A 13,101-nucleotide genomic window follows, 5' to 3' on the forward strand; every position below is an offset into this window, starting at 1 on the left:
ATTTTGTTCCGAAAATACTTTCAGATGAACAATCCTAATGTTACATATCTATCCACCTTATTTTTGCTTTTCAATGTCGCAGCTATAAAGAAACGTGACTACGTGAGTCAACATTAAAAAGCAATATATTTAACAATAATACAATAAAATCATCATGTCATAACTCATAAAACTGTAAAACCGGCGCACCTCCCGTTGCGTAAACGAGAAATTTGCAGTGAAAGGATACGTACATCGTACATCGTACGTGTAAGGATTTCGAAATACGGAAGCGGATTTCTGGGAAATGCGCTATCTGTAACGGTTTAGGATGATCACGTTTTAAGCTTTCTTAAACAAAGCTTCGCTTATAATAAAATTATTAATCTGCAATTTTAGTTGTGAAGTAGGTATGTTACTATAGGTTACTATCGTATATTTTAGTATTCGTTTATCGGTTATTATCTATAATTGAATATTGAGTCTATAAACTCTTTAAACCGCATATACCTAAATATAGTAATAAACCTCTTATTACTATATTATTTAGGTAAAAGAGCTTTTGGGCAAGGCGAGCTTCAATAAAAAGTTAACACCACGTCAATCTCTACTAAACTCAAAATGCGAAAAGTAAAAATTACTATACAAACTTTATATTGTGTTCTTTGGAAAATGCTCTATTATTTTCAAATTTAATTACATTTAAAAATATAGATAATATTTAATGGCTAAATTCCATGTCTGACAAAGCCTTAAAGACCACACGTTGCGTTCAGTTATCTAGATCCGGAAAACGAAATGTACTAACAAATTCGTGTACCAATATGGTGCTTTTGCTAACATAATAAGAAAGCTGACGAATGATTTATGTTTGAACTGAAACTTGTACGATTGAATCTCAGATTCGCGATACCAATAACGGAACTAATGATACGATCTCTGAGATCTTTTTAATCATGTTTGTTCTAAGTGTATTAATAATAATACTTGCATAAAATTAAAATACATTTGAAAATTTTAATATATAACAAATCAAAATACCTACCTACTTGATTATATAGGTTAGTTTTTTAAGTAAGGTTTTTCAAAAATGAAAAACATCATGGCTCATGTCAGATAATTCAAATTTAAATATTTTTTAAATTTTATTTATAAAAAAAGGAAATCGGGCTAAGGGGACATTTATGAATATGACTCAACTAAATTATCATGTTTCAAAGGTGAATAACTTACCTAATGTTGTAGTTGTTATGAGGATGGGCAATTCCCTATTTCTGAAAGCGTTTTCAATGTTGATTCTTTCTTCGTATAAAAGACCTGCGTGGTGACAGCCTACGCCACATAATATCAACGACTGAAATTATTTTTTCAATATTTGAAAACGATTTATACAAATAAAAATACATAATCTTTATGTTTTTTGTCCTGATTAAAGAAAAAACAGATCAAATAGTAACAAGTATTTCTGGTTTCAAGAACTTCTAACATAACTGTTCGCATGAACTTGACTGACTGGAGAAGGTTGTTTTTCTTTTTCAACCGACTTGAAACAAGGACTTCTTGTTTTCAGAACTTTCGATTGGTTGAACCGATTTTGATTATTATTTTATTTGAAAATAGGTCCTACTTAATATTGGTTCAGTTGTGACAATTCATGGCGGTTTAAATTTTTATTAAAAAAATGTATTTAGAAGGAAGATAAATGTTTGCCTTTAAAAAAAAGATGGTGTAAAAATCTAAGTATTTTGGAGCATTATCAGGATAATACTTATTTATACATAAAATGCAATAAATAAAACAGTTATTTACTTGAAACTTTTTATTCTTAATAGTGGAAGCAAGGGCAGCGAGCCTTGCCTTCTGTTCCTCACTGAACCCGACCGTGATCTCACGGGATAACGTTTCAGCGGTCAGCGCTACACTCTTCCGCGTGTTGCAGAATATCTGTTACCGTTTGTAACAATGTAAATCGTATTTTAACGATATAAGATAATATACTTTTAAAACTAGAATTCATGTATTAATAAGATGTAATTAATTATTGTATGTCATAAATGTACAAAGTTTGAATTTTTGTCCAATTAAAGTGGTTCAAAATCGCGTCTGGAGTCTGTTACATGACGGCGAAGCAAGCGTGTTAAAAATAATTTTTTTTATATTTTTTTACAAAAGACGCTGATGAATTCTGCCCTTTAATAATTTATATTTATAAAGCATTTGACCGCTATAAAAACTTAAATAGACCAAAAATAGGTTATCGCCATTTTATGAATTGTGCTCTACCAGATTTTAGTTTCCACTCGAAGAATTTTAGATCAGTAGATGTAGTCTTATCATGGCAAGCCTGCATAGGCACAAAAATTGAGTAGTAAACTAAGTCACATATACACATACGGGAAAACATTTTACACAAATCAATACAATGTACATACCAGTGTAGGCTTCCCATTATAATATTTCTGTATAATGGGCCAAAGCTTGTAATTGAGAACTATATCAAACTTGAACATGCTCGAGCCTTCAGCGCAAGGATAGCCTTCTACTACTAGTTTCAGTTTTACTGGTCGGCATTCGTCTCCAAACCTATATATTTTCATTTATTTGAGAGACTAAACTTACAGCAAACCCAGTTTTGTATATCAAATTTGAATGTATGGTGGTACATTTTTGAATAAATAAAAATGGCAAAATATGTAAAGATTCCGAACAATTAAAAATTGGCAGAGTCAGTACGATAGAAGATCTTATCATATTTTAAAGGACTATTTCAAGCAGGTTGTCAAGGCAGTCATGCCGCAAACGCTTATCAACCTGCATCTTTCGAGAAGAATTTTATATTTTTTCGGACAAGCATAAATTTTATTTAAAAAATTAAAAACTCATCTTACTTACTACAACTTTTATAAAATAATAAATTAAAATGGAAGAAGCGTTTAATATGTTTTAAAACAAAGTTAAGTAGGTACCTATACCACCCTATACCTCAAGGTAACGTAAAAAAGTTAAAATATATTATGTAACTACTAGGTGTATCAAAAACAATAAAATATAAAAATATACTGAAAACTTAAATTAATAGTTAAACTACCTAATACTAGATGCATTAAGAAAATAACATACTTATAAAATACAGCCGGTTTTTCAGCGGAACCGAGCCATTTAGCCACATCTTCAGGATTGCTAACAGTAGCGGAAACCGCTATGAATCTTATTTTAGGTGAAGGAGCTATGAGTGTTGTATTTCCCATATTGTATTGTTGTTGAAGTTTGGTTATACGATGGGCGGATTGGGCTGACGACTGGTAGGGATAATAAATGAGAGGTTTCATGTGGATTAATTAAAATAGAGAGTTTAAAGTACATGTAAAAGTATAAGTATCTACGTAATTATTGCTTTTGGACATTCACTCTGATCTTCTATGTAACATAAACGATTGCAAAGAAATTTTGAATAATCTTTTAGTTCAAAATCAGTGGTAGTTTGAAAAAATGACTCCATTATAATACATAAATATTTGTAAAAGTTTACATGATTAAAAATATTTTGAGTTGAAAAAAAAACAAATTAGAATCGCTGGTAGACATTTTTTCTTCAAAATATTTAAAATCAATTAAAATTTTTTACTATGACAACTTCTTACCTCAATGGTTTTCATTCTACTCACAACAGCTTCAAGCACAGGTCCTCGCATTTCATCATTTAAAATATGGACCTCGTCAATTAAAAATAATTTTATGACTTCGACTAAACTAGCGTGGTCTTTCCAACGGCGGGTTAGCATGTCCCACTTTTCAGGAGTCGTTATTATCAGTCTATGTATGTAGTGAATAAAAAATACATGAAAACAAAGATTTATAGGAAATTAAAAAGCAGAGTTTGAAAAAATAATATCTACTGGTGTTTTATTATAATAAAGTATCGAATCGATAAAAATCCAGAGTGAGAAAATATGAGAATTGCATTTATGAACGGAATTCAACAATTTTATGACTTTTTATAACATGTAGGTATGTAATATTTGAGACAAATTTCAGAAAGCTGCATGTTTAAATATGCTATATGCACGCTATATGACTGTGACGTGCGATACGTCACCGAGATTAGACTTTTTGGGATTTGTCTCTCTTGCATGCAAATAAAAATGTATTATTTTAAGCGTTATTCTACTATGTACCTATACGGTTTCAACTGTGGAAAGTCGACATCTGTATCTCCAGTGACTTCGATACATAGAACACCCAGCTTTGTGAATTTTGGATACCATTCTGACAAACGTTCTGAACATAACGCTTTAACAGGTGCCACTAGAATTTATGAATGAATGAAACTTTTCTTTGTTGCATAGTAAAATATACAGTATTATCAAATAAGAGCGATGTAGGTAAGTATTAAATCACATATTATGTACAGAGGGCGGACTTATCGCTGTAGGTAAGCGATTTCTGCCAGACTTGAGCCGAAAAAAAGATGTTTCGTCTCTAGCTTTGTGCAGCCGGCATATACCGTTTCGCTAATGTGAGCATTTTGTCTATGAAAACATAATCCTAAACGATAGCTCACGTGCGGGTGGCAAAGTTGAGCCGGTTGCTTGTTAGGGGTGTACACATAGAGTTTTAAGAATTCATCTATTTGTCAAAAAAATCGTCTGGAATTTTTTACGTACGTACTCAGCGTATGCAAAACTATAACCTCATTAGGGCTTAGTATACCGTTGCTGGGACACCCTACAATATATTGTAAGTTACCTAATTTTTTTCTACTTCACAATAAATTGAATTTAAAATTATTATAGACAGTGTATATAGCGGTAACAATACCTTGCCATACCCATGAAACAATGATTTTAAATAACTTTATCTAGAATATTATTTTTTTCAAGCAAATTTCTGCAGCTGCTAGTTTGCGCCAACATTTTAAAAGAAAAACTTACTATAAATTATTTTGAAATCCTGATTAGAGTTTTTATCTTCCATTTCCATTAATAATTGTACAATAGCCATTTCGAAAACAACTGTTTTTCCCGAACCAGTGGGAGCACATACTACTAAAGATTTATCTAGAAAGTTAAATGAAAAAAGAAAATAATATGTTAACGAAATGCCAAGGAGGCCAAAATACCAGAGCCAGACTGATAATAATGCTGATGTTCTTACGAAATAGAAAAATAAAAATACAATAGGTCAAAAATCTATTGATAATTTTACGAGTAATTAATTGCCAAACTCACCTGAATATAAAGCGTCATCGATTATTCTAGATTGCACTAAATTAAAATAATTGTAAGTGAAGACATTTCTATATTTTTGATCTGTAATTAAATTTATTCACGTTGATGCTCAGTACCACTCAGTACGAAGATTATTGCTAAGTTCTCTTTTTTTAACATTCTTACCAATTTCTTCTCTACTTCGAAAGTGACCTTTTTGGCCCGTATATTTATCGGGCCTTGTGTTTTTAGATAAAACTAAATCAACATTCAAATTCTCTTGTGACGATACATTTGTAAAATTCGACGAGGGCAATGACATTGGTTGTGAATCCCCTATTTCTTCATTTAATATATCCGTGAAATTTGATCTAAAACATTGAAGAAATTTCTTGTGACACTGAGGGAACACGATATATACATTTATCTTAATTCCTAAATTATTAAAAAACCAAGCTAGATCACTTACAATTTAACGTTATTCATTCTAATTCTATCACTTCTAATTTTATTTTTATGGAATGGAAATAAAAAAATTTAGACCCCTTTTGAAATTTGAATTGGCGCCATTAATCTTTTATTTTTTAATTTTATAATGGACGTTAGGTTTAAATGAAAATGCCGATTATTATTTTTTTATTATTTAAATACACTGTGTTGTACTAAGGTGTAGTATTATATATTTTATCACCCTAGACCTTACAGCTAAATAGTAATAATGTTTTTTGTTTTTATTTAAAAATTAACATTTTTATTTTTTACTGCAAGAAACACTAAAGTACCTTCTGTCAATGTCTTCACTCTTCTAAGAAACCAGCTGTTCGAAAAACAAATTCAAACGTCACAATTTCAAAATCTTTTTCCTCGTTCATAATTTTAAATAATGAATTGAATATATTTAATATTTATCATAATTGATTCAATTGTTTTGAATATGTAAGTCAATGAATTTTTAAGTGTAGTAATTAGTAAAATTCAAAATGTAAGCATACAGTGTCTAACTTGTTTAGACATAAAAATAAGTATTCATAATTTTTTATTTCGAATTATATCTACTGATTTTACAGGGATCATATAAAGGATTACGAAAATGCTGACACAATTAGTATCGACACCCTGGCCCTGGAGGAGATGGTACAAGAGGAAAGAGCAAAAGAAATATCGGAATTAAATAGCTTACATGAAAAAGTGTGTTATTTACACACAAGTTTATTGTACTATAGGAATGCTAAATCTAAAATGGGAATGATATGTTATGAGGCTTGGAAGACAATGGTGAAAAAAATAGGAGGCTCACCCAATACATGGAGAGATTTAGGCTATGCACTGGGTATTTCTCAAGATGACTTGAATGTAAGTTTTTCCTTCTAAACATTACATTACAAATCTTAGTAAATAAGTAATTATTCTATTTTTAAATATGTTAATACTGTAAATAATATATTTCATATAAGCCTACCTTACAAGATATTTTTAAATTTCAGTATATAGCCAATTCTGTAAAAGATGATCCAGCAGATATAATTTTAAAAGTATACATGCAAAATGAGAATGCCACATTAGACAAAATTATAGAAGCATTTATAAACATGAAGAGGTATGATATCCTCAAAGCTGTAGAAAATCCACTTTGTAATATGGCACAATGTTTTAACAGAGATGATAGTGGATATCAAAGTAACAGTAATACAGGTAAAAGAGAAATAATAACACTGACAAAGAATGTCCCTAATGACTTGCCCCCAGCATTAAACAAAAAATATGTCAAAGATAGGCCTGACAAACCAAAAAAGCCAACATTGAGACCTTCCACAAAGACTGATGAAAATAAAGAGGAAAGCGATAGTCTAATATTATTTCTTACATATACTGAAGATGGTTTAGACACTGCCATAAATATTCAAAATTATGTCAACAATTGGGATGATTTGCCAGGAGTTACAGTTGTCACATTGAATGGGAAAAGGGAAGAGGTTGTACAGAATCCAGAAAAATTCATTAGGGAATATTTTGAAAAGGTAAACAACAATTTTTATCAATTTATAAATATGTTGGGAGAACAATTGAACCCATTTAACAATATTTTTTTCTTTCAGGCCCAATTTATAGTACCAATAATAACTACTGGATATTTAAACAGAATAAAATCCCATACCCCAGAGGCTCCAAGCACAAACGACAACCTGGACTTTAAATATGTTAATTTTATATACAATTTAATTATTAATTACTATATACATGCAACTGGGTGCCTTAATGAGAAAGTTAGAAGTGTATTACCTCAAAATGCTAATGTTGATGTATTGAGAGATATATCTATGTATCCAGATTTACTGCCTTGGACATATGAAACAAATTTTGATGAACATTTTAAAGCATTTTTAAAGAAAGATTTTGCATAAATCTGTATATATCTTCACACTAATTAAGTTACTTCAAATTTTCATTACTGTTCTGTAACAATAAGGCCTAAGAACGAATTTGACAGAATCTCTTTATAAGCCACTTAGCTTTGCGCCACAGCTTTGCTTGCCTTGTCTAAAAGTTAACAACTTATATACCTTCCTCGGAAATCACATAACCTGTGTGAAATAGTGGCAAATCCGATGCTTAGTTTTAAACATAGGAACTGACGGAGCGACAGTGGGAAGTGACTTAGTAAAAGAAAATATTAAAAGGCTGATATGATATATGTTATTTTATCTAACATTATAAATTTCTCCCCTGCCCAATTTTGTTTTGTATGTTGTAAATTCTATAAGAATATTTCTGTTAAATATTTTGTTATGTGAACAATGTCTTCCAAAAATAAATAAAAATTGTATAGAAATAATTATATATCCTAAAATAAATGTGGCAGCAATAAAAGACTCTGTTGTTTCACTACTTTATTTCGAGAATTTTAAACACTGATTGTTAAGGTCAATCATAAATACTACATAAATAGTTTCACTTGGTTACATTAGTGAAGCATTCAAAGTTAAATGCACTATTTATTCTACTAAACTTTCTAGTTTTGAGTAATACATTGAATCTTTTAAGACAACCAAGTATCATGAAAGAAAAAGGTACTTGGTGATAATACATTGCATAGTAACCACAAATATGAAGTAGTTACAATGTTAATACTTCACTACAGCAGATTACACCATGATCAAGTCATTTGCTAGAATCAAGAAGAGCAGGTACAGAGAGTTAAGTTAAGAAATATAAACTTAAAAAACTTAAAATATATTAACTCTAATGAATGTGTGATATATTATGTTTGGTTTAAAAGATTATTCAGTCTTGGCGTCTTCTTCAAGATCTTGGCCTTCCTCGGTAGTTTCATCAGCAGTGCTGATATCGTTCACGTCAATACCAGTATCATTGTTGCTGTTATTAGCAAGTTCCTCCTGTAAATCAATTATAAAAAAAACTAAGTATTGCATTCATACTACAACTATACTTATATTCAACAACATTTAAAAAATGAAAATCTTAAAAAATGAATAAATGTTGTACTAAAAATAAGATATCAAAATTCAAATCATAATTGTATTTACATTTCATAGACTTCTCAGTTTATGGGTTAAATAATATTTTAATTTTTCTTACATCAAACTAGTCACTTGTCCCGGCCACGCCCGGTTTGACCCGAGATAAAATTTCGATTAAATTTCGAATAATGTCAGATTTTAATAGTAAAAGAATTTTTGAAATCAGTCCAGTAGTTTCGAACCTATACAATTCAAACAATCAAATATTTCCTCTTTATATAAGTGTAGATGTAAATTTCTTTTGATAACAATTATTTACCTTGATAACTTCCACGAAGCTATTGGCTTCTTCCAACATCTGCTTGTATTGTGCGTTTTCCTCCTTCAAGTCTTCTATTATTTTACGCAACTTTTCATTTTCATCCAAAGACTCTTGTAGAGCTTCCCTTAATAAGAATAAGCATATTGTATAAACACTTCTTAAAATTGTATGTTTCATTTTATATTTAAGAAAAAGTGTTCAGTTCTGTTTATAAGAAAAATCTTCTATCTTCTACAGGTGAAAGTTTGTAAGTATGGATGTTTGTTACTCTTTCACATAAAAACTACTGAACCAATTACAATGAAATTTAGCACACATATAGAGGGTAACTTGGATTAACACATAGGATACGTTTTATCCCGGAAATCCCACGGGAACGGGAACTATGCGGGTTTTCCTTTGAAAACGTGGGCGAAGCCGCGGGCAGAAATCTAGTTAAATAATAAACAATAGTCACATCCTTAAAGAAGATAAAATATATTTCATAGTTCAAATACTTACTGACGCTTTTCAGCCAGTAGTTGCCAGTACTTCTCCGAAGCACCTTCAGGGTTAGTGAGATCATCTACTGTTATTTTATTGTCAAAATTGACTTGCACCTCTTTGGTTGATATGTTCTTCCTTTTAACCTCAACATCACTAAAAAAAATATATTGGATTGTCTTAATAAATTCTATTTGAAGGTAACTAGTACTCTAAAAAAATATGGAATTAAAAGAACAAATAAAACACTTGACTTCAGTACATTTGTAAGAAAATCTCTACTAATATTCAATGAATATTTTCAATATAAAATGATGACCCACCTTAGTGATTCTTGGCTCAGTTGATGTTTTAATCCTTTCGATGGTCTACCCACCAAGTTTTCCCGATCCGAAGAAGCATGCTGCAAAGTTTTAAGCCCCCTTCTTGTTGTTCGCGGCATTTTCTACAGAATCGGAATAAATATTTTAATATTTATAACAGCAGCGCAACAGATGTAGGAAATCTAATCAGTTTTTCTCGCGATCGATATACAGAGGCGACATTTTGGATCGGCGTCAGGACTCGGGAAGGATGCGCGGATATCGGATAAGAGTCTAATTACTTAATAGATTGGAATATGATCTTATTTGTATACTTACGGATGTTTTAGATCTCTAGTTGTGTCTTTTTTAAATTTGTTTAGAATTATTATCACTAGAACAGTTTCGCGATAAGATAAGAGATAACTGACAGATTCCAGGTCAATTTTATTTAATTCCCGCGCATATGCCAAATACGTCATATTGACATTTGAAATTATCCTTGCTCTTATTTCAATATGGTTTATATATCTGATGAGGTCATTCATTTACAACATAAGTATTTATTTCACACTTATTTTTTACATATTAAATTAATTTTGTATTATCAATCAAATTCATATTATAAATGTTATTATGGCAATACCTATCTTTACATAATATGTCAGTTCGTCAATACCTCTGAACAACGATCATATGGAACTGCCATATGCATGTACTTTTCCTGCATACCTAAGGGAGTATTCAGAGAGAAAGCTTGAAACTTATAAGCGCTTATCGGCGCTTGTCATGTTCATATATTTTCCTGTCAGTGCTGTCAACCCGCGCAGGAAAATATATGAACATGACAAGCGCCGATAAGCGCTTATAAGTTTCAAGCTTTCTCTCTGAATACTCCCTATGTAAACAAATCGGGGTACAAACATGGCGGGCTAGGGACGTTCACTTGTTCGTCTAGTCGATAATATTGTATCGATTGATGATAGAGTTAAGAATGGGTAATTCAGGTAATAAGAATTTTGTCTTTTTGAATGATAAGTATGCAGTAGGTGCTTACCTAGTAAGAGGTACTTCTTTCAACAAAATAAAAAAAGATAACTACTTCTATCGGGCAATCGTTACTCGGTAATTCGTGATTCGGATTAACCATTTTGCAATTGTACCTACCTACTAGGGATAGCTGTAGTGTGTAATCAATACATTTTGATATTTTCGTTCTGCAGTTTTATATGAAACAGCCGATTTTTTTCGCGATTGACAGGGTTTTTTTATATACCTATGTATCCTCACTAATCCTATCCTATCATACTTCCTACTAATATTATAAATGCGAAAGTTTGTGAAGATGGATGTGTAAGTTTGTTACTCTTTCACGTTAATACTACTGAACCGATCACAATGAAATTTAGCACACATATTGAGGGTAACTTGAATTAACACATAAGATAGGTTTTATAATATTATAAATGCGAAAGTGTGTATGTATGTATATTCCGTTTTCACGCTAAAACGGACAAGCCAATTTTGATGAAATTTAACATCGGGTTTTATTTGACCATGGAGCCATCCATAGGGTACTTTATTTATTTATTTATAAGCTTTATTGCACACAAACAGAAAATACAAATTTTACTTAATAGGACATATTTAGTCAAAAGGCGGCTTTATTGCTCCAAGCATTTTCTTCCAAGCAACCCATTCGATCATAAGAGCATTCTTTACCCGCGACTTCGTTCGCATGTCCGAAAATAAAAAAGAGCAGAGCCGCTGGCTAAAATACATGTGAGTGACTCAAGCAGATGTCAAGGGCAAGTATAGTTAAATAACAAACACAATTTTTTCATAAAATAATTTATTTAAGTTATAGTGGTTACTATATATGTTTAGGTACATGCGACAGTAGTCACAGATGCTGCAAATGAGCTTGGCCATATACAGTGTGGAAATTTGTTGACGGACCACTTCATTTAAACATTTCATTTTCTTTTTCTGTTTCTCCACTTTTTCTCCTATTTTTTTAATTATTCGAGTGCTGAAGCCTAAAACATTAAATAAATTTTAATTATTGATAACAGTTCTCATAATTATACACATGAATCTCAGCATGTATGACTAAGACTATGAAAAAGTTACGTATTGAAGTTCCCTTTTTTTTAAACAAGAATTATTTCATATAGGTTTTATTCAAGAACTGCTCTTACCAATTCAAGATCCTTGGCATCTTGTGGATGTGGATAACCTGAGCATGATGGTTGATCAGTAGTATTTGATATGTCAATTAAAGCAAATTGAGATGGATGGTCTGCCTGAAAGAGATAAAAATGTTACATTAGATATGGTCCCAAGTAATAATAAATAGAACATGGACTCAATGTTTGGTAAATTGTAAAACTTTTAGTATTTTTTTTATTAAAATAATTTATTGAACAAACATAGTGTATTATATACTTATGGAAAGTGTAGCTTTCCAACAACGAAAGAATTAAAAAAATTGGACCAGTAGTTTTGAGGTCTTTTTGTGCATACACAATCAAAGTTGTTGTAATAAAAAGATTGATGAATTATTTACCTTTGCAAATACTGTTGGGATAGCATCATCTCTCAATCAAACAATGTTTAAAGTCTTATTAAATGCGCTCTCTTCAAAGTGCAATGAGCACACATTAATGTTTTTAGTTCCTGGCCGGATATTTTCTATGCCAATCTTTTCCAACCATGCCTTTCGCCGGGATTCGTTACTTGGTAAACTAAAACGAGAAAATATACAACAATATATAACTTCGCACGTAATTAATAAACAAATTAATAATTTATCGATAAGGTGTTTATGCGATGATGTTCGACACTAGCACTCATGTTTATGTTTTCGATGCAAATGAAATAAGGAGAATATTGCGGGTTTCTACAGCTCATAATAACTAAGATGATTAAATGTAAAATGATTAAAAGATTTCTATACACTTGATAATAAATACACTTTAATATGAGCAACAATTTAACAAAATGTTAGCCACTTACCGTTGAAAGGTTAGATTGGCCTGTTTTTGCTTTGGCATAAGCCACAACCTACTATAGAACACTTCATGGTACCTATTATTATTTTCAATTATACTTATTACACTCGATTATGGTCGAAAAACACTGGAAAATCATAAAAATTTCACAATGACATCTTCTCACATGTAAACAAAACCGTATACTAAGATGGCGTCCGTGGCAGCAAAGGATATCGTTGCCAATGAAGAGGGCGCTAATAAAAAGAGTGTAGATGCTTTTTCTAAGGTAAAACCACTGTTGTGAGAAAGAGATGGGTATATCATTATTATTTC

The 13,101-nt window shown here is 31.0% G+C and overlaps 2 protein-coding genes and 1 long non-coding RNA gene across 4 annotated transcripts; 1 reads left to right on the forward strand and 2 right to left on the reverse strand.

Moving 5' to 3' along the window:
- The first annotated feature begins 5,989 nt into the window (after positions 1-5,989).
- Positions 5,990-8,056, forward strand: LOC149903351 (uncharacterized). Of its 2 annotated transcripts, none has more exons than XM_090108722.1 (4): positions 5,990-6,122; positions 6,254-6,539; positions 6,671-7,204; positions 7,283-8,056. In XM_090108722.1, coding segments are annotated over exons 1-4 (1,128 nt in total). In that variant the 5' UTR covers positions 5,990-6,120; the 3' UTR covers positions 7,589-8,056. The 2 variants fall into 2 exon arrangements, with proteins under 2 accessions (XP_089964848.1, XP_089964849.1); XM_090108723.1 differs by having other exon boundaries at positions 6,021-6,168.
- A 5-nt stretch (positions 8,057-8,061) lies between these two features.
- Positions 8,062-10,235, reverse strand: LOC149903352 (uncharacterized). The gene is made up of 5 exons (XM_090108724.1): positions 10,112-10,235; positions 9,794-9,915; positions 9,489-9,626; positions 8,985-9,111; positions 8,062-8,581 (listed from the first exon to the last, which is right to left on the reverse strand). The coding sequence occupies exons 2-5, from the start codon at positions 9,910-9,912 to the stop codon at positions 8,465-8,467; spliced, it is 501 nt and encodes a 166-aa protein (XP_089964850.1). The 5' UTR covers positions 9,913-9,915; positions 10,112-10,235; the 3' UTR covers positions 8,062-8,464.
- Positions 10,236-11,093: 858 nt separating this feature from the next.
- Positions 11,094-12,991, reverse strand: LOC149903353 (uncharacterized). Its single transcript, XR_016457404.1, has 4 exons — positions 12,791-12,991; positions 12,342-12,519; positions 11,974-12,078; positions 11,094-11,811 (listed from the first exon to the last, which is right to left on the reverse strand). It is a non-coding gene; the product is annotated as an uncharacterized LOC149903353 (long non-coding RNA).
- Positions 12,992-13,101: the final 110 nt, after the last annotated feature.

Source organism: Colias eurytheme, chromosome 13 (genome assembly GCF_061535395.1).
Source record: "Colias eurytheme isolate Ceu_HAF_F1 chromosome 13, ilColEury1 Martin Lab GWU primary, whole genome shotgun sequence".
Taxonomy (NCBI): Eukaryota; Metazoa; Arthropoda; class Insecta; order Lepidoptera; family Pieridae; genus Colias; species Colias eurytheme.

What these genes read in the sequence shown, in the direction of transcription:
- LOC149903352 (XM_090108724.1), bottom strand. Translation starts at nt 9,912, where the DNA reads ATGCCGCGAACAACAAGAAGGGGGCTTAAAACTTTGCAGCATGCTTCT. An exon ending in CTGAGCCAAGAATCACTAAG is followed by an intron (nt 9,627 to 9,793) that starts GTGGGTCATCAT and finishes TATTTTTTTTAG; the next exon opens with TGATGTTGAGGTTAAAAGGA. An exon ending in GCTTCGTGGAAGTTATCAAG is followed by an intron (nt 8,582 to 8,984) that starts GTAAATAATTGT and finishes ATTGATTTACAG; the next exon opens with GAGGAACTTGCTAATAACAG.
- LOC149903351 (XM_090108722.1), top strand. An exon ending in TTTCTCAAGATGACTTGAAT is followed by an intron (nt 6,540 to 6,670) that starts GTAAGTTTTTCC and finishes TTTAAATTTCAG; the next exon opens with TATATAGCCAATTCTGTAAA. An exon ending in TTAGGGAATATTTTGAAAAG is followed by an intron (nt 7,205 to 7,282) that starts GTAAACAACAAT and finishes TTTTTCTTTCAG; the next exon opens with GCCCAATTTATAGTACCAAT.